Source organism: Kwoniella newhampshirensis (genome assembly GCF_039105145.1).
Source record: "Kwoniella newhampshirensis strain CBS 13917 chromosome 10 map unlocalized Ctg15, whole genome shotgun sequence".
Taxonomy (NCBI): domain Eukaryota; kingdom Fungi; phylum Basidiomycota; class Tremellomycetes; order Tremellales; family Cryptococcaceae; genus Kwoniella; species Kwoniella newhampshirensis.
The window spans coordinates 267560-286934 of NW_027118345.1; the positions used below are offsets into that span (position 1 = coordinate 267560).

General features: G+C 51.9%; 10 protein-coding genes across 10 annotated transcripts; 5 read left to right on the forward strand and 5 right to left on the reverse strand.

Moving 5' to 3' along the window:
• Positions 1–30: 30 nt before the first annotated feature.
• On the reverse strand, positions 31–1301 carry IAR55_007056 (diphthine synthase; the record flags this gene model as incomplete). Its single annotated transcript, XM_066950132.1, has 5 exons — positions 31–469; positions 540–809; positions 906–1030; positions 1115–1186; positions 1239–1301. 5 exons carry the CDS (start codon positions 1299–1301, stop codon positions 31–33), a joined length of 969 nt encoding a protein of 322 aa, XP_066799347.1.
• Positions 1302–1646: 345 nt separating this feature from the next.
• On the forward strand, positions 1647–2401 carry IAR55_007057 (uncharacterized protein; the record flags this gene model as incomplete). Its single annotated transcript, XM_066950133.1, has 4 exons — positions 1647–1700; positions 1830–2055; positions 2114–2131; positions 2181–2401. The coding sequence occupies 4 exons, from the start codon at positions 1647–1649 to the stop codon at positions 2399–2401; spliced, it is 519 nt and encodes a 172-aa protein (XP_066799348.1).
• Positions 2402–2489: 88 nt separating this feature from the next.
• On the reverse strand, positions 2490–4024 carry IAR55_007058 (uncharacterized protein; the record flags this gene model as incomplete). Its single annotated transcript, XM_066950134.1, has 6 exons — positions 2490–2903; positions 2952–3062; positions 3125–3242; positions 3296–3470; positions 3561–3789; positions 3845–4024. 6 exons carry the CDS (start codon positions 4022–4024, stop codon positions 2490–2492), a joined length of 1227 nt encoding a protein of 408 aa, XP_066799349.1.
• A 278-nt stretch (positions 4025–4302) lies between these two features.
• IAR55_007059 (uncharacterized protein) lies at positions 4303–6433 on the forward strand (the record flags this gene model as incomplete). Its single annotated transcript, XM_066950135.1, has 10 exons — positions 4303–4415; positions 4488–4655; positions 4725–4876; positions 4935–5026; positions 5078–5345; positions 5398–5472; positions 5528–5673; positions 5737–5856; positions 5902–6242; positions 6301–6433. 10 exons carry the CDS (start codon positions 4303–4305, stop codon positions 6431–6433), a joined length of 1608 nt encoding a protein of 535 aa, XP_066799350.1.
• Positions 6434–6659: 226 nt separating this feature from the next.
• On the reverse strand, positions 6660–8242 carry IAR55_007060 (uncharacterized protein; the record flags this gene model as incomplete). Its single annotated transcript, XM_066950136.1, has 3 exons — positions 6660–6797; positions 6847–7505; positions 7558–8242. The coding sequence occupies 3 exons, from the start codon at positions 8240–8242 to the stop codon at positions 6660–6662; spliced, it is 1482 nt and encodes a 493-aa protein (XP_066799351.1).
• Positions 8243–8545: 303 nt separating this feature from the next.
• IAR55_007061 (uncharacterized protein) lies at positions 8546–9100 on the forward strand (the record flags this gene model as incomplete). Its single annotated transcript, XM_066950137.1, has 5 exons — positions 8546–8576; positions 8650–8744; positions 8793–8843; positions 8896–8949; positions 8999–9100. 5 exons carry the CDS (start codon positions 8546–8548, stop codon positions 9098–9100), a joined length of 333 nt encoding a protein of 110 aa, XP_066799352.1.
• Positions 9101–9140: 40 nt separating this feature from the next.
• IAR55_007062 (uncharacterized protein) lies at positions 9141–10763 on the reverse strand (the record flags this gene model as incomplete). The annotated part of the gene is made up of 6 exons (XM_066950138.1): positions 9141–9299; positions 9359–9457; positions 9512–9734; positions 9788–10419; positions 10470–10532; positions 10626–10763. The coding sequence occupies 6 exons, from the start codon at positions 10761–10763 to the stop codon at positions 9141–9143; spliced, it is 1314 nt and encodes a 437-aa protein (XP_066799353.1).
• Positions 10764–11284: 521 nt separating this feature from the next.
• On the forward strand, positions 11285–15181 carry IAR55_007063 (uncharacterized protein; the record flags this gene model as incomplete). The annotated part of the gene is made up of 12 exons (XM_066950139.1): positions 11285–11786; positions 11840–12036; positions 12094–12491; positions 12546–13162; positions 13232–13582; positions 13634–13767; positions 13818–14173; positions 14222–14289; positions 14331–14389; positions 14448–14537; positions 14587–14925; positions 14975–15181. The coding sequence occupies 12 exons, from the start codon at positions 11285–11287 to the stop codon at positions 15179–15181; spliced, it is 3318 nt and encodes a 1105-aa protein (XP_066799354.1).
• A 463-nt stretch (positions 15182–15644) lies between these two features.
• IAR55_007064 (uncharacterized protein) lies at positions 15645–16607 on the forward strand (the record flags this gene model as incomplete). The annotated part of the gene is made up of 4 exons (XM_066950140.1): positions 15645–15754; positions 15964–16072; positions 16276–16428; positions 16569–16607. The coding sequence occupies 4 exons, from the start codon at positions 15645–15647 to the stop codon at positions 16605–16607; spliced, it is 411 nt and encodes a 136-aa protein (XP_066799355.1).
• Positions 16608–16837: 230 nt separating this feature from the next.
• IAR55_007065 (uncharacterized protein) lies at positions 16838–19199 on the reverse strand (the record flags this gene model as incomplete). The annotated part of the gene is made up of 8 exons (XM_066950141.1): positions 16838–17061; positions 17117–17330; positions 17386–17888; positions 17944–17986; positions 18042–18116; positions 18179–18685; positions 18734–18861; positions 18920–19199. The coding sequence occupies 8 exons, from the start codon at positions 19197–19199 to the stop codon at positions 16838–16840; spliced, it is 1974 nt and encodes a 657-aa protein (XP_066799356.1).
• Between the last annotated feature and the right edge of the window lie 176 nt (positions 19200–19375).

The window sequence follows — 19375 nt, forward strand, 5'->3', positions numbered from 1 at the left end:
GTAAGAAACTCTGCGTTCATGTTGAACAGTCTAAAATGTCTCTCGCTCCACACCGTAAACCTCTTTTCCAACCTTCCACCAGTTCCCACCCTCCCCACCAACGGCAAACTTCCCAGCGTACTCCAGCTCAAGGGGATGTAACCGCTTCCCGACAATGACAATACTGTGAAGTGGACCTCCGTAATCCTCCTCGGACAGCTCGGCGAGTTCGAGCAGTGTACCTGAAACTAGGCGTTGAGTTGGGGTACCGATTCTGGATAAGGACATGGCGAGGGTTTTGGAAGGATCGAGGAGGGTCGGTGTAGGCTCCTCATTGGGTTTATCCGAGCCGTCTTCGTCGTCCGATGAGGATGAGGATGAGGACGAAGACGAAGATTTAGTAGGATGACGTAAAGACTCGGTCAGAAGAATCTGTCGGAAAGCAGTGGATGGGTTCATGAATCGTGGGGGTTCGTAGATGAGTCGGCCTCTGGATTGATCATCGCATCAGATTTGGCTCGCTACCACGAAGAATTGCCCCTTGACACGACACCACTCACCTAGCCATGTTCTCTTCGCTCTGTTCCCTGACCTTGATATCCAATAGCACAAGAGTATGCATCCCGACCTTGAGATTCTCCTCGAGTCGGTCGTACCAACTGTCCGGTCGCCAAGTCTCGGTGTAAAACACCATGGACAGTGTCTGACCGAATGAATACATCTGAAGTCCGGTGGAACCAAGTGCCGTGAGGATGGAGGCGTTGTGAATGACGGATGTTGGGATGTTAAGTGATGTGGCTCGTAAGAGAAGGTCGGTGTGGGTCGTTGCGCTGGACGAACAGGGCGAACATCAATATCGGGTGTCTCGATAGAGACGGGGGGCACGTTGTGATTGCTCCGAGAGTGATCGAAAGGGAGCCACCTACCCTAAAGGATCACCAACGACCAGGAAGGCGACGTCGACTTTGTCTGCATCCCTCAGGATCTCATCCGCTTCGAGCTCGACAAGCTCTCGCGTGGCCGTGATAATTTGTCGACCGTAGAACGTTTCCTGTGTGATCCATCACAAAGACAGAGTTGGAGATCACCACAAGGTCAGCAGTGATCCAACTTCAGAAGACGACGGTTCACTGACGAGCTTCTCCTTGTCCACCATCAGGATGGAGGTGTACGATTCGAGATAAACTCGCTCGCATCGCTTTACCGCCTGGAACACAGTGCGTCAGCATGGCTTATGGTTCGGTACCCATCGGACCCACTTCGAAGCCTTTCACGGTGATATCCTTCTCATCGCTCAGACCTAATCCGATCACGTAGAACATTCTGTCTTGTGCCTCCCAAGGTTTCTTTCTTTGGTGATGTAGGTGTAGGTGTTGTCGAACGGACAGCAGCTCAAATGTTCGACGCCGTCGAAATTGTTGTCGCTATCTTATCGAGAGATTTAGGTCCCGTCAAAGGGGGGATACCCAGAAGTTTGTAATGAGGATCAACGAGGTTTGTAATCAGGATTAAAGCGGTAATCCTAATGACATTACAAACCGGGACAACCGGCATCCGACCACCTTCAGAGTCAAACTCTCGGTTCAATGGAAACAGACATATTGGTGATCAATTGCGATCGCTGCAAACATCGATCAATTCGTCCCCCACTCGTATGATCCCTTGCCATGTCTCGCTTCGCAGGTCGTGGTCTCGAGCAGTTTTGGTTCGCATTCTGCATCGTAAGTGGAAGCGATGACACGTCCCGAATGACTCCTACTGACTGGAAGGATGCAGCTTCACATCGTACGTTTGGCACTTCATGTCAGTCGGTCCAGGACAAGCGCTGAAATGTCACTCATCGTCCACAGCCCATCACCCTCTTGCTTGACCTACAATCAATCTACCCCAAATCATGGCTCGCGTCCACACCTCTCCCCGCCTTCTTCCGATATTCCATCGATCTCGCTCGGGATCCCATCCTCGGGGGAGCTCTGTCGGGGAGCAAGGAGTTCGCCTGGTTGAGATTATTCTTCTTCCTGGAAGGGGCGTTCCAACTTCCGTGCTTCATCCTAGGGGCGATCGGACTGTGGAGAAGTGGGTGTACTTTGGATCTTGCGCCTGTCGAGAGCTTACTGACGCAAATCCTGAACAGATGACAAACGGGTCTATCGTAAGCAGGAGAACTTTTAGATGGACGACCAAGCTGACCTCGACGCCAGCCCTCTTACTGGCCTACGGCGCATCAACAGCCACCACCCTCGTGCCATGTCTCGGTGCCCTTTTCACCGCGATGCCAAACCCACCATTCACAACCGTCGAGATGGCCACATTGCTGTCGGAATACATCCCATTCCTCTTAATACCCTTGGGTATGGCAGTTGACATGGGCGCAAAGCTGGTCAACATCGTGAACCAAGCTCAGGAGAGGAAGGCCATCTGAACGTGGAAAGAAGATCTTGCAGCAGAAACAAAGGATAGAAGGCATAGGTCGTACAAAATATATGCATTACAACATCTGTCTTGGCCATCTATTCGACCATTATCTTGTTTTCTACAGGATCACCGAGAGAGATGTACAGCGCGATGAATGCTCCTCCCAATAACAAATGAGATGGTACCCATTTCCAAAACGACTCGTTCTCTCCTAGCGGTTGACTCCACCTGTCTGCCGATTTGGTGGTGGCTTCGACACTCCGTCGCTTCTGATATCTTGATTCGTCGACCTCCTCCCCGGAGCCAATCCCTCTCGATCGCCCGGAAGTCGCCTCCCATCCCCCAACTGAGCGGGCCAAAGGTGATAATTCTGCCTCCTTCGGGATGACTTCGACGCTGGCTACAGCTCCGAAGAAATCCGTGACAAGGATCTCGTCTGGAGGAACCGAGCTGAGCGAAGTAGAGATCCCCGGATGAGAGTATATTTTGGCTGGGTCGTAGGTGTTGAACTGTTCGTATGTCAGCACGGCTCGTCCGAAGAGTGGATGGGACCGTACAAATTCCTGCATGCTCGCCTTGGAGGACTTGCCCAGCGTTTCGAGGTATTGCAGAATGTTATGCGTGAAGCTGTCGATCACAGCCACACCGATATCGAGGTCGTTGTGGTGCTGAGCACAATGATGCGTGAGCTTTTTGTCGTACAGAAACAGATGAATGCAGCTCTACTGACCGAATACGAGTTCTCTCCAAGACTCGATGAACCAGTCGAGATCACCTCGGGTGAATAGAACTTTGAGTACATTGTATTGGCCTGGCATGTATCGATCACGTAGAGGAGTTTGTTATATCTGGACCGATGTCTTCAGCTGTTTATGTACCAACATCCCACAAAGAAACTCACCGCCTCTTCTCCCACATCTGCTCAATGGCATCTGCTACATCGTACGCCGACACCTCTTCGTTGTCTTGGAATTTGAGGAATTCATTACCGCCGTGACCGGTCAGATAGACGAAAACATTCGAGCTGGCGTCACTAAGTAGTCGCTTAGACCGTGCGACGTTGTCGTCATGACGGCCTGGCGCAGAAGATGTCATTAGCTTGAGACGCTCTGGAGAGTGGAGACCAGAGACGGGAAAAGTCCATGTCGTAGAACGTCATGACTCACCCGTCAGCAGCCGAAGGAAACTCTCCACCGTGACCTCGTATCCCCTGTAATCCACTTCGATGCCATCGCCGTACAGATCCATCTGTCTCCCCGAATTGGCGTACACCGTGGCTGGAAATGCATTACGAGCGTTACACGCTACGTCGTCCGCCAACATCAAGATGATGTTCGAATCAGGCAGACCTAACCGTTTGAGGGTACGATACATTGCCAGTGTGTTCGCCATATGCTAGAACGTTGGACGATTGTCAGTCGTGTCGGACCACAGTGGAACAGTGACGTACGCGATAGTTGAACCAATATCGAGAGGAGCATACTAACACCGCCCAATTGTTGGTGTGCCCGTCCGAGGTAGTATTAAACAACTGTGATATTTGAGGTTGGAGTTCCTCGTAGGACAAGGCGAGAGCGAAGGGCAAGAATAGCAGGCCAAGAATGGTAAGGACATGACGTCGGACGATCATTCTGGGAAGGAGCTGATCGTGGAGGTAAGAAGGATACGGGGGAGTATTGAAAGAAATCAATGGAGGAGGTCTGACAGCTCACACAACGCGGTGAATCCGTGGATTCAACTTGCACTCGCTCGTAAATCCAAGATCTCCCAGTTTAACAACTCGTCTTCATCATCAGCAACTCTGAGCTTCATTCCTCTCATCTTCTTGCATTCAAACGCCACAGTAGGCTCTCGAAAGTATACCTGCCAGTAACATACTCAACAGAAACATCCACTTTGCTTGACACCATGTCCGACCTCGAGAACGAGCTTCTTGGTTTGGCGGAGGATGACCCCACTCGTCGTTCAAAGAAGAGGCACAATTCAAATGACAAGAGCAAGAAGAAGGGCAGCAAAGCTTTGTACGTGTGACCTGACTTGGCGCATGTATCCTAGAGGCGGAAGACGTGGCTCTGACCCTGTTCATCATCCAGCATCGACGACTCGGACGATGATGGAGAAGCGGACATGGACTTGGATACGGAAGACGAGGACGAGGACGCCCTAGACTTAGCTTCTTCTTCGAGGGCTCGTGCAAAGGGGCCAGTGAGAAACCCTTACCCTCTCGAGGGGAAATACGTGGATGAGGATGATCGTGAGGCGTGAGTCCGGATATGCAGATTCCTCTCTGTCCACTGTCGAGAACACACGCTGAAGACCTCTGCTGCCAGACTGGAAGCCCTCCCCGAAATCGAGCGTGAAAACATTCTCGCGGGACGTCTCGAGGAGATGCAAAAGTTCAAAGACAGTCAAGCCCTTGATGCGATGTTTCAAACCTTGCAGGGCGACGAAGACGATGATGATGGACCCTCACGGAAGAGACGTGAGTGTGACTGAATTCGATCGTGTTCAGAGTATCCTCAGCTGACCTGGGTATACAGGAAAACACACCAGCGTCACGAAGGAGGCTTCACGGGCTATGAACGATTTGAAGAATAAGCGAAAGGCGAAGGATGAACGCGCTCAACGAAGGGTAAATTAGTGTGTACACTGTTTCGACCAGGACTGACTCCGCTTCACAAAGGCTGCAAGAAGAGAACAGCGTCGGCCACGCTCTGCTTCTCCCGTATCCGACAACTCGACAGAAGACGGGGAGATCTCGCATTCGTATCGACGGTCTCCAGACCGCTATTCCCCAGAACGAAAAGCCGTTTCTCCCAAGAAGGATGCGAGCAAAGCCACAGATTTGGATAGCGTCCCAGCGAACAGGGAGGAGCTCAATTCAGCCCGGCTGAGTAGATACGAACTGGTGGATATCATGTATAGGGATGGATTCGAAGATGTTGTCGTCGGTGAGTCGGTATGGGGAGAAGAATTATCGGCAAGGACTAATATGAATCGCAGGTTCTTATGTTAGACTCATGGCTGCGGAGCCGGACGAGATGGGTAGACCAAAGTACAGGATCCACAAGATTACTGGTGAGTGGCGCATACTTCCGATGACAGTCATGCTGACCACGAAATGCGTGACCAGATATCGATACTTCAGAGAAGTTCGGTTCCTATTCTATCGAATACAAAGGTAGGAGTGTCAGAGACGGTCGAGGACTTTTATGTCAGTATGGAAAGGCGGCGAGATTGTTTCGTATTGCAGATGTGTCCAATGGAGATTTCGAAGAGGTGAGCGTCTTGGACAGGATAGCCAATTCGCACCACGCCCACTCATGTATCTGGGCCACACAGAAAGAGTTTACTCGATTCACCATGACCAATCAAGCGGATGGAGTGAGGCAGCCGAAGCGTTCCGAGCTGAAGAAAAAGCACGAAGAGATCAAAGCCTTGCGTGACAGGCCGATAACCGACGTGAGTTGCTGCATCGCTCATGAGCATCCGCTGACATCGCTGCAGGTCGAGATCGATCGCCAGATTGCGTCGCGACAGTCACGAGAATCAAATTTCAACCGAGCTGCGCATCTCAGGATCCAGCAGTTGATCAACACTCGTGACCTTGCTCAAAGGCGAAATGATCAGAACACCGTTGACAGACTAAATTCGGAAATCGTCAAGCTAGGAGGAGACCCTGTAACTGGGCAACTTGTGGGAGAGGGCGAGGCAGAAGATGATTACGATTTAAGAATCCAGAGAATCAATGAGAATAACAAGAGGAAGACAAAAGAGTCTATGATCAAAGCGCATAGTGCCGCCTTGGCCAGGAAGAAGGCAGAAGAGGCTATCGTCAAGGCTAGGAAGTGGGTTTCGATGGATTGTTGATCATTACGCCGGCCGTGCTGATTCTGGCTGCCACAGCGCCGACTCCAATACAGGAAGTCCCGCGCCGATACCCAAACCGATTGTACCGCCTGCATCAGGGCTGAAAAAGGGTGAAACCCCCCAGCAATATGTGGCGAGAACCGTCGACTTGGATCTTGGTGATTTTTGACTGGACCGACTCGGGCAGCATGCCTTGGTCATTTGACGGGCTACTCTAGCTTGGATCAAAAGAGCCCTTTGTTGTTATCCGTTTGAGGAGTGGAGCGTGGAGCAACTTATCTCAGTGTGGCATGTACTCGTTTCAACCAGGAAGACGCTAAGCGACTCCCCAGGCGGACCGATGATTTGATACGATATACATAGAATCGAAACATCTGCTACTACAAGCCCCGTATCTACTCTGCCTTCACGTCGCCTGCCCTTGCTCCCTCAACTTTCGCTTGATCACCCTCTTGACTGGCTTGTTCGACCAACGCCGCCGCAGCTGCTGCAGTGGGAGCAGACGGTTTCAGACCCATTCGAGTGGCCACGTACTGCAGCCCGTAGTCAGCTATGAGTCTCAACAAGTTGAATATCACTCACATCCTGGGCAATGACTTCTACACCAGTTCTGAGGACTTCGACTAATCTCTCCTCTACCCATTCGCTCTTCTCGTACTCCACGTCCATCCAGTCTGCTGGTGAGGGTTGCGTGACGGTTGAGAATCTCAACGAATGTTGCGGGTCTTGCAAGGTCAGGAGGAAGTAGAGATGTTTGGGCTGTGCGGGAGGTGTGGATGTCGAGGATAGAAGGATGGGTGGTTCTGGGAATGGCAACGGGGCGAGAAGGGGTTGAAGATGCAGGAACATGGGGATAGTCGTGACGGGAACAGTAGGGTTGGCGGCCCGTGTTCTACCTTGAGGATTTGTGTCTTCTCGAGCCTTCACGTCGGTAATTTCCTTGACGGCACTGGCAAATGCTGCATCCCAACCGTCGACAGGGTTGATACTTCTTCCAACTCCACCTTCAGCGTCCTTCTCTGATGTATTCTCAGGTGCAGACCATACTATGATCAATTCGCCTGATTCGGTCTGCTCGAGAATTCGTGTCCAAGCACGGTAGATGACCCCCTCGACTCCGGCATAACCAACCATGGGATGTGTGAGCCACAGCTCGAGCGTTTCGTGAGCGGAGATGGGAGGAGCGACAGTGTCAAGGATTGAAGTGAGGGTTGATTGGGTAGTATGGAGGAGGTCATGTCCTGTGTGTCGTTAGAACAAGCTACAGCTGACATGAATTGCCATTTCACTCACGAAGCTTTTCCAAATCCACGCCTTTGACGATACCTCCCAACCTCTCTTCCGCTCCTTTCCTCAATTTGTTCAGATCCACGCCGGGTACACCTTTCACACCCAGTTGCTCCAATTGTCCTGTCACACCACTGACTCCTTCAGTTTTCACCTTCTGATACTGCTCATCGGCCACTCGTTGTGCAGATTGAAGTGCGGACGTTGCAGTCGACCAGAAAGAGGAGACACCCCAGCCTGAAGCTGCAGGAGTCGGTGATGTTTCAGCGACACTCGGTACATTGACGGGTTCTGCCGACGTCGGAGCAGGTGTAGCAGGTTGTTGTTGCGGGGTAGACGAACGAGGTGTAGTTGTTGAGAGTGGTTTGCTGAGTGGTGCGCGTTTCTGATTGATCTGCGCTTCAAGGAAAGCCAAAGCGGACGCTGCTTCATCGTCTTGAGGAGGAGCTGCGGCACCAACGGGCGCTGGAAGCTCTCGAGACGCGGAGAGGGACTTGCGACTGCTGTCAGTCGATCCTCTGGGCGTGCCCTCTGTCGTTGTCGCCGCAGTAGCTGCTACCGTTGGATTGGTCGGACCTTCACTAGGAGCAGAGCCGGAAGCTGCAGGTGGAGGGGGTGCATCAAGGTTGTCGAGATTGGAGAGAAAGTCGAGAGCTTCTTCGGCCTTGGTCTTCTTGCCCTTGGGTGGCATCGTATATGCGAGTGTGTGTGTGTGTGTGAGAAGATGTTGACCTTGATGATGTCGTACAGTAAAGATTGACTGGATGTGAACGTTCAGCACATGCGAATGACGCGCCGGTTAACGTGAAAGGAGGGTGGCAATGCCGCTCGCCTAATTTCCAAAGCTGAGAGAAAAGGCACGCATGGTCGTGCTCTACCCCGCACTGGGGAAAACCATTGATGGAGGCCGCTGCATCTAAGTTTGACGGTGACCACCAGTTCAATCAACATCAGAGTATACCGATCAGTCTATGCCATGAAACAATCAAGCAATATGCCAATTCCTCTGTACGCCGTTGCAGACTGTCAGTGCCTCCTCCAAGTGTAGCTTCGTCTACATACAGGCTTCGTTGCTGACACAATCTGCCTATCTCATAGTCTGCCTTATTCCCATGGGACTTCCCCACCCATCGGTTGGCCCCGAGATCGCAGAGGTTCAGCGAGTGCTCGAGAAGTCAGGCTTGGAATATAAGGTCTGTCACAGCATCTTGTGTCAAAACGAGAGCTCATAAATAGTCCAGCTTCACGGCTACGGCACGAACATTGAGGGACCTTGGGACGACGTCATGCGGGTCAGTGCATGCGTGTAGGATGGCAGGACACGCAGCTGACGGCGTAAGATAGGTGATCGGAGAGGCTCATGCTGCCGTTCACGCTTTGGGCACCCCCAGAATAGCAGTAAGTCTGTCCGTATCCAAAGGTCCAACGAGGCTGACGGGCGAATAAGACCGACATTCGGATTGGAACAAGAACGGACAAGTCCATCTCATCAGGCGGCAACGACGGCAAAGTCAAGCGGGTTGAAGAAATACTCGCCAAGTCCAAGTAGAAGCAGCGTTTCATGCATTAGGTCCGCTCTTCACCCAATGTCATTGCGTCGCTTCCTCTTCTTCACCGTCCACAAGCCATTGAGCAAAATTATCCAATCTCTCCCTTTCTTTCGCATCTCCTTCGTCGTCATCACCAAAGTCTCTTATCCCTCCGGACTTCCTAAACCGCTCTTTGCCCGTGTACAGGCCCGCATAGATCTGGAAAAGTCGATGAGTACATCTAGAGGTGATTTAGATGTAATGTGAAAAAGACTCACCTGTCTCCCGTCGAAGAACCGGCCGTTCATCTTCTTCACACACGCCAGTGCTGAAACGGAATCCTTGAATTTGATTGTCATGACGCCATCATCCTCTTTCTGTGGTGGTGCATGCGGCTCAGAATTTTCCAAGGCCATCGAACAACTACTCACGTCGTAGAGCACGACCGAAGTGACCCGACCCATCGTCTCGGCCTCGTCTCTTACATCCTCTTTCAGCTCAAGCAGTAATCCCGGATCCTTTTCTATATCTTCAGGAGCAAACATTCCTTTGAGGACCACGACTCTGTTAAAACGGTTGGCTAGAGGAGCGGGCGCTCCGCCAAGAGGTGCTGCGGGATCATCCGAGTCGTCGTCGGAATTCCATGTGATTTTGCTGAGGACACAATATTAGCTGACTTTGGCCTGGCGCGACGAAGCGCAATTCACCTTTGCATTGTTTTAATACGCTTGCTCATCTTTTGCTTCTGCTCCGCACTCAACTTCTTCTTCTCGCCACCAGTCATGCCTTCCGCCCCACGCATAGGCTTGTCCCCTCCCGATTCGGCTTTCTTCTCACTTCCAGCGTCCTTCTTTCCCTGTCCCTTCTCATACTCCGCGACCCTGACTCTCATGTTGCCGAACCCTGCTCCTAGTTCCAACTCCGTGTCGTCCAGTAATGTGATAGCCAGATCCACGCTTCCCTCTTTAAAGTACATGACCAAAGCTTCTCCCTTGAACTTGCCGTCATCGTCATAGTACAATTTGATACGAGGTTCACCTTCGTCGTCGATGAGAAGAACACCTGCTTTGGAGAAGACAGAGGCAAGCAGGGGGACAGTCGCGTTTGGAGGAAGATTCGTCACCCAAACAGCAGTTTTCTTGGGTGCAGCAGGAGGAGCAGTCGACCTCGAAGTAGATGCAGCGGAAGTCGAAGAGGAAGCGCCATTCGTCGGGTTCAAGTTGGGGCCTATTGACGCCAAAGAAGATGTGCCCGAAGTATTTGAAGTATAATCCTTCTCATCCTTCTTTCGTTTCTTGTTCCGCTTTTCTTCTCGAGCAATCACAGCATTAGCTGGAGTCTGCAAAGGTTTCAGCTAGGTGCCCACAGCTGAAAGGAGATCCAACGTACGTTTTCGTCCACTCCGGCAACGGAATAAGCAGCCTGTTGAGCTTTCCAAAGCTCTTCGTCGACCTAAGACATAGTCAGCAAGTATATTCCTAAAACATTCACACTCCAAGAGCTCGAATGTCTCGTATCCGCTCCACAGGTGCGAGACCAACTCACCAGAGGAATCCATGTCTGACCGGTCCATTCATACTCTGTCCCGTCATCATCCTCGTACTGCCACTTCCCAGCGGTCTTGTCGAAATGGACACGAGGGTCTTCCTCAAATTTGCCCAGAATGGGAGCGTTCGCTGGCATGTTGTTTGGGTGGAGAGGGGTCGTCCAGGTTGATGCTCTTTGCATAGACAAGAGAGAGAGAGAGAGAGAGAGAGAGAGAGAGAGAGATATCCAAAGCCGGGAAGAGTAGCATCAGCCAAAACAGCATGAGTGAGGTCCACCAAACGTCATATAGTCTGCCACGTGGAATTGCTCCCGTCAGTCCATCGCCTCCCTCCTCCCCCGGTATCCCCTCTGAACCGTCTCGAGTGTCCCAACTTTTAACATTTAACACATCAATGACCGCGACAGAACCTCGGACGTTCCTTCTGAACACGACCCAGTCACGACACATCGACCCTACGTTCGCAACTCTCCCTCTCATGACTGACATGTAGTCCGCGAGCATGTTGACAAACACGCCGAACGAAAATCAACGGTAATATATACAAGTCACAACCTCCACTCGCGCGCATCCTCGCCTGCATATACCTACAACAATCGTTCACAATCGTTCTCTCGGACTGGCTCCAGTCGCACACCTCTCTACACCACGCCGCACGATGCATCATATCGTCAAAACCCGCTCTCAGCATTTCGTCAGCTCACCTAGGAAGACCGCATCGCCTCTGATAACGAAACACTCGCTCCTTAACGGTCGACATCCTCCCAAACGTAGACGGTTGGGCTCAACCGCTTTCGTCATCAGCCGAGCGGTCCGTACCTCGGACACCGAGACCGAAGATGACGATGCGAGTGGAGATGATGATGATAATGCTGCGAGTAGTAAGATCACAAAAGTCATCATGCCTCTGAGCTCTGAAGCAGGACAACAGACCATCAATCGCAGCAGATCCAATCGACGTCGCTCAGGAGTCCAGGTGGGAAAAGGGAAAGGGAAAGAGCAGATCGATGTGTTCGGAGAAGGAGCACGTCATGCAGAAGATGACTCATCAAGTCCGCGGAAGAGAAAACGATCACGTTTGATAAACTCCTCAGACGGTGATTCGGGAAGTTGGTCAGAGGTGGACGAAGGCGAAGAGGAGCCCGAGTTTATCGCTGAAAGTGTGTACGGTTGCATGAGCAAAGACATCGGTACTGACGAGCCGTTGACATAGGCGATCAACACCTCATTGATTCTGCTCCTGCTTACGCCCTGCATCGCCTAAGAAAAGCCGAGCTGATACGACTATGGAAGGTTGCCGGTATGTGGACTTCACATGAGGACAACGAAACGGTCGAAGATGCGGAAGAGGAGCATGAGCATGTGGATGAGTTGGGGAAGAAGGAGTTGGTTGATGGCCTGATTTTTGCGGTGAGTGAGGGTGCCTTGTGATTCAGTGCGCATGACTGACAATTCAGGCTTCAATAGCGGACTCAATGTAGCGATCGGCTCATATCCCCCTTACCCTCCTCGCCCAGTCGCACGTCTCCACGTCGCAGACCGACCATAGAATCACGCAGATCGACCTCATCATCCCAGCAGCACTCTCCTGCTTCGTCCACCTCCGAAGAAATACCGCGCTCTCACATCGGCGAAGCTCGAAACGTTGACATGACTCCAAAAGCCATTCCGAGGACCAGGTCGAGAGTGCGTCTTGCCGACACCACCACACTGTTACGCACCGCCCCGAGACGCACCAAAGATAGGAGAAAGTCTGGTGGTCGAAGTGGGTTCAGGATCCGTAGTAAGAGCATAGGCGAGGAAAAGGGCGATAGGAAGGCACGATTTGGCGATGATATCAAAAGTCCAGCCCAGGCCTTGAATAAGTAAGTTCTGTGCCATCAGCTGTCAGCACACATCCTAACCACACTTGCTATCAGCCGCCGCTCAAGGCGTTCTTCGACGCTATCGTCGGCATATACGACTACAGATAGATCTACGTCTGATCATCCTCCCCGTCGACAGACTCCCCGAAGAATCAGAAGACAAGCTGGTCCACGCGGCTTTACACCTGTAAAGCGAGCCCAAGCAGCCAGATCAGGCAAATCACCATACAGTCGAGCTCAAAACGACTATGACGAGTTGTACGAGAACTCGGATGGTAATCTGAGCGACAGGTTGGAAGCGACACCGCTTGTGCAACGTCTTCGACCTAGGCGCCAGAGGGACAGCTTTGTCAGAGAGCAGTCTAGCGAGATAGATGCCGACGACGAGGAGAATGGGGATGGGGCGGGTGCTTGTGCAACAGAAGCAGAGGAGGATGGCGAGAACGCCTCTCCAGAGCCATCAAAGCATTCGCGGGCGAAAAATAGATCAATCGATTCGGACGTTTCTATGGCGAGCTCCCTCCCGATCGCACGCACTTTACCCTCGCGCTCCGCTAAGCGCAAGGCGATCAAGGCGTTACAAGGGGGTGAAAGCGATACGACGGGAATGGACATTGATGTGGATATGGTGGATGACGACGATGATAATGAGACCGAGGTGGACGCAGAAAGTGAGTAGGCGTCATGATCGATAGACGTAACGCTGACAAGAGGTCTAGACGATGATCAACCTCCGTCAGGTCCACTTACCCGGTCGCAGCTCAGAAATCAAGCCTCTCCGCCATCGACGCCACCTCGAAGGCTTACTCGGAGGACCTCCCATGACTTTCATCTGTCAGACAACGAAGCAGAGTTGAGCCCATCCGCGGACGAAGACGAGGCCACGGCCAGCCCTGATGGCGACGTCGATGTTACTCCTGCGCCTGTTCATACAACACGATCAGGGAAGGCGTTTGGTGTGATGCAAAGTAGACGGAAGCGATTACGGCAGGAGGCTATAGATGACCCAGACATGGAGGTGGAGGATGACGAAGAAGCAGAGGAGGATGAAGATGATGAGGATGAGACCGATGACGAGATTTTTGATGCTGGTGAGACAGTTTTCTCGTTGTTAGTGCTTTCCGAGTTAATGCCGCTTATAGGCATCGATCTGTCCAACGCCACGATCGCCTCTCTCACGCGCATGCTCCGTGACGAGCTCGTCCAGATGTGCGAGGTCAGAGGCATAGAAGTCGGCGGGACCAAACCTCAGCTGGCAAAAGCGTTGGTGGAATGGGTACGTGTATCTTCTTCTCCAAGCATGACTGATGACAACGAAATCCACAGCGAGATGAGCAGCGAGTGTCTGACTCCTATTCCAACCCATCTTCGCAAGCGACTGCACGCCCCTCCTCTTCAAGAAAGTCTTCTTCATCGAAGTTCAAATCGCGCAGCCAATCGAAAAGGATCATTCACGCTGTCGGTTCAGCAGTTCTCCACCCGGGCAAACCTACCCCTGTGCTGCTTCGTGATCACATACACGCGACGGACCCGGCGACACCGGCGCATTCTAATGAGTCGAGACCGATCGGGTCGGAGGCAGAATTGAATTTGGATCTTTCGGAGTTGGGTCTGGAAGACTCTATGATTAAGCCGCAGCAGCTGGTCAAGCTGGAAAAGATTGGGAGTGGAGGTTTCAAAGAGTAAGTGATCTGGGCTCAAGTAGCAGTCAAATCTCTGACATGACTCAGTGTATTCGTTGGCAAGTTGAGAGGGCGCAAGGTCGCAATTTCTGAGTTCCGAGGTCACCTCAGCGACAGTGAGTATTGATGAAGCCGGCGCGATGCTAAGGAATTGTAGTGGACATACGCGAGCTCAAGCTACTCGCCGAATTCAGCCATCCCAATATTGTCAAATTTGTGCGTGTATTCCAACTCTCGTCTATGCTTTGATGGCAGTGTGCTCAATCCGCCGCAGAGAGGTATCTGTATTCCCGACGATTCCACGCTAGTCCCTTGTATGCTCGTCAGCGAATTATGCGAAAACGGCGATTTGTTCGATTACATTGTAAGTTGTCGCGAAGTGCAAGACGTTATCACTGACTCTGATTCGCCAGCGGAATGTCCCCTGTCCCACGCTCAAAAGGCTATTAGGTCTTATGCTGGATATAGCCAAGGGCTTGGAATATCTCCACACCAGAAAGCCATCAATCATCCACCGCGATTGCAAGTCCTCAAATATCTTGATTAACCGACACGGCCAAGCCAAAGTTGGTGATTTCGGCCTAGCAAGGGTGAAGAATTCAACTCGTTCTATGATAAGAAGCTTGGTCGGAACCGTAAACTGGCAGGCCCCGGAGCTATGGCACCCCAGTCCAAGGTACGACTACAAGGTGGACGTCTTCTCAGCTGCGATGGTGTTCTGGGAAATGATGTCAGGCTGGACCGGTGAAAAGGTGAGCATTTACGGCGACCGAAAGTGGTCGTTACTGACGATTTGCTCAGAAATATCCCTGGGAAGGCCATAACGAGCACTACATCTACGATGCGGTTGGCGCCAAACACCGTCGTCCATCCCTTGCTGGGCTTCGCAAGCACTGGGGCGATGAACCGGTCAACCTTATGGAAAGAATGTGGCACCAGGACCCGGCTGAAAGACCTACCATGACCGATGTCGTGGCGGATCTGGAAAGTCTTATCGCAGAATGCTAGTTGTAGTCGGTCCCTTATTTCGAGCTTCACTCCTGTTTCCCTCCCCTTCAGTCGTGCTCTCATTCATATCATCAATTCACGTGTAGCAATTCCTTACCCTGGTTCTCCTTTCTGTACACTCTGTACGTTTTTGCTTTTGCATTTGTCTCCTGCTCATACATGCCCGCCTTCATGTTCTTGTCACGATCTCCTGCATTTTGTTTCCCCTGCTACTTCATGCATGACGTTACGTAAACTGCTTGTGCCACATTCAGCTCCGAGCCAATCAGTATCCCCGGAATTCTCCGGTGTTGAGGCGTCAGCTTCCGTTGCTCTTCTCCTCTCTCAGTGTGGACGACGTTCGCTCTCTCTCTCAAATCACAATTCATTGTGGGACATCACATCGACAGAGTCATCAGTATTTACTTCAATCCTTCTCATCGACCCCGCCGCCCCTCTTTCTCCCCATCACCACCCCGCCAAAATGGTCGCTGACAACACGCCTACTACCGAGCAATCATCTTCCCCCGTCGCTGCCCAACAGGAGGAGAGCTCATCCTTCTTCTCTTCTCTTGTATCCTACTTTGTCCCCACGTAAGTGTCGTCGACTCTTTGGCGTTACTCTGAGAATGAAATTGAAAGAGAACGAGGAGGGGGGTCGATAGCGGTGGATCAACAAGGATCATCATATCCTTACAGCGAGAAACCGGCAGAGCGATCGGAAAGAATGGTTCTTCTGGAGATGTACTTGAAAATGGGAGAATGCCTGTAGCGAAGAGAGTCGAGCGCTGATCTTCCTTCAGCGCGCACGCCGAAGCTCCTGAAGAGTCAACCGAGGAGGACAGTGGGGACGACAGCGGGGAGAAGCCAGAGGAGGAGGAGGAGGAAGAGGAGGAGGAGGAGCCTGAGGACGTAAGTCATTGTTTGCTCGATGGTACAGCCATGATAGACATGTGAAGCTCACTAAGACCATTTGATCATACCCTTCGACCTTGCTTCCTTCAACGTCGTCGCTTGTACACACTCGGACCTCACACATGTGATCTACACCGATTGCTCATCGCTTATCGCTTATCGCTCCTTCTCGGTTGTATACCCACCGTTTTGGCCAACAGCCCGCTCCTGCTATCCGGGAAGCGTGTGAGCAAGGCCCTTGCGCCGAGCACCTCCACCACTTCCAGAGCTGTTCCACAAAGGTCGAGGAGGGCAAGGGATTCCCTGGAGAGGACTGCGTTGAGGAGTTTTTCCATCTCTTGCACTGTGTTGACGTGAGTCTAATTCGGTTTCGCTTTGTATTCGGTCCCCACGTCCGAAGATAGTTGTTCTATTATAAAAGGCCAACCTCGGCTCCAGGTCCTGTCATAGACTTATTCACGAAGAAGAGCTGATGAAAATCCCCATCTACTAGCCCTGCGCCGCTCCCAAGGTCTTCAAGAAGCTCGCTTAAGCGTCTTGCAGATTCAGTGGATTTCGACATCGGGCGTGGCCTGATCATACATAGCATGAGATGAATGAATCTTCTACACGGACGTATAGGTCGAATCAGGCATCTCGAAAGGGCCGCCAATTGTGGATTGCTAGCGGAAGTGCTTGAACTCACGCCAAGATGTCCACCTCTGGGTTTGCAAATTCGGTGACGTGCATTGGTATTGAAAGCTTACCCTCAAACTACTAAGGTCAATCCACGGGCATCGCGTCTAACCTTTCTTCCAAAGCCTCCCATACGCCACCAATCGCTTTTACGCCGGCGTTCTGATCTCTCGCAAACTGTCTCCAACCCAGAGTGGCCTGCGCGGCTTGTCTAGAGTGGTGGACAATCGACAATTCGTGCCACATACAAGCCCTGATGAACACCCTACGGGCGAGAAGAATCGTAATCTGCGAATTGTCCTGATCGGTGGCTAGACAGTAAATCAGCACGTCGCTCAGAGCAGACCTGAGCAAGGTATAAGTTACCCGCAACCAGCTTATCCACCTCGACCTCCCACCCGGCTTTCTGGGCTGCCTTCAAACTCTCTGCCTTCTTCTGTCTTGTCTCCACCTTCTTCCTTAGCGATTCGACCGAGTCTTTCGCAAATCTATCGTGTCGCACAAACAGGTCGCGGAAAGAAAGATAAAGATCGCGCTGCGATTTCAGTGACTCGATGTGTGTCGATAGAATCGTCGCAGCCTGGCGTTAGGTCGAAATCAGTTTAATAGTATCATTGCACGGGCCCAGTACTGACCCTTTTCTCACTTTCCTCGGCTACTCTGGTCCAGCTCTCGCCTACTTCGCCCAGACCTCTCCCGACTCCTTCACACAACGAACATCCACCTGTCGCTCCTGCCACACACCGATAGCAGCAACCTCTCATCTCCTCGCCCACACTTTGTACGCTCAATGCCATACGACTTGCATCACCTGCCTGAGCTTGCAATCTCCCCAAGCCTCTTTCTGCCAAGACGACGAGTTTCTGATACGACCCGAGAATAGCTGGTAGATGATCTCTCAAGACCCCCAATTTCTCCTCAAGATCGGCTGGAATGGACATCTCCTGAGCATGATTTAGTTTCTTGGACAGCGACTCTTCGTCGGTCGAGACCTTGGTTCTTTTCCGCCATGACTCAAACGATGGTTCAGTGAGGAAAACGTTCAGCGCGCCATCGTCTTTCATAACCGGATGGTTGACCACAAAGTTGATAAAGCGGCGGAGCCCTTTCCTTCGGGTTTCAAGAAAGATAGCGTCGGCTGGAAAGACCTAGATGTCAGTTGCGGGTATGCCGAGCTCTGAGATATGACCCACGTCCTATGCGCTTCGGAGGAAGAGCGGGCAGCAGTCGGAATGGCTTGGTACGGGTCGTCAGCTTCGTTCACTTCTCAGTGACTCTCGTCTTCACTCACGTATCGCTTGAGCAACGTGTCCAACAACCAGACGAAATCTGAGTACCTTCTGGACACGGGTCCCGCAGACCGTCTCTTTTCATAATAGGCTGGCATTAGAACATCGAGGCGCGCACAAGCAGAGCTGAGATACTCACACTCGACTCAACCGTATATTTCTGCAAGAACCATCCTTCCTTTTGGGTCAAAGATACCTCGACTGTTTCCAGTTTCTTCCAGTAATCCTTCTGAGACTCTGCTTCAACTCCAGGACCTCCTTCCTGGAACGCACTCCCGTTCACACTATACCCGGTAGACGTGGGTATTTCTTCACCAAAGCCGCTAGCCGACACGTCGCTGTGATCATTCCCGTTCTGACGAGCTGCAGTTTCCCAAGCGTCGAACCCGTTCGATATGGAAGGTGACTCGCCTTCACTGTAGCCTCGTGCCGGTGCTAGCGGCACATTCAAGGTGTTGTTATTAGATGGACTGGGATTTGCCTTCAGATCTGGCAAGGGAAGTTTTGCCAATGAAGCAGATAACTGTTCAATCGATATGTCAGGATCGGAAGAAGGTGAAGATTGGGCCAGAGCAACGAGAGCCAAGGCGCAGAAGAACTCTTGCCGAGCAAGAGATGATTTTTCACGCGACGTTAGGTTGATGATCTGCGGATCAAATCAGCCTGTGAAGCAACGTTTGAGGTCGATGCGCACCTTTTCAACTGTAATGGCTGGCAATCTCGATGTTGCGAGCAGCCTATGAACAGAGGACAAAGAGACTTCGCCAAGATTATTGGGATCCAGCTGTTCTAGCAGGGATGCATATAATGCAGGAGGGTCGTCTGCTCACAGTGTCAGTCACGGCTCAGTATCGAGCCATGTCTCACTCGGATCACTCACCGATCAGACCGTTCAGCCCCTCTCGCCCTCCTCCTAAACCGGAGCCTATCCCCGCCCCAACTCCTGGGACAATATCCTCACCGGCACTATCTCGTCTCGGCGTCTCACTTCTTGCAGGACTAGGCGCTGCACTCCAAGGGTCTAGATCTCCGAAACCGGAACCGCCGGGAAGAGGAGCGGACGAAGCGAGTGGGTCGGCATAAGCCGAGCTGGATGTGCTCTTCAGGAGAGAGGACTGGGCTAGAGCCGGTCCACCCATCCGTCGTGGGGCGTTGAACATGATGGCGGGATGTGTGAGAGCGAAAGCTGAGCTGTGTCGAGCGATAAGGAAAGAGGTACGAAATTGAAGTAGTAGTAGTCTCATTCAACATGGATGGAGGTGATCGGGATCCGGTTATCGCTGCCACGTTTTGGCACGTCACCGTCGTCTAACCCAAAGACCCCATCATCCCATTT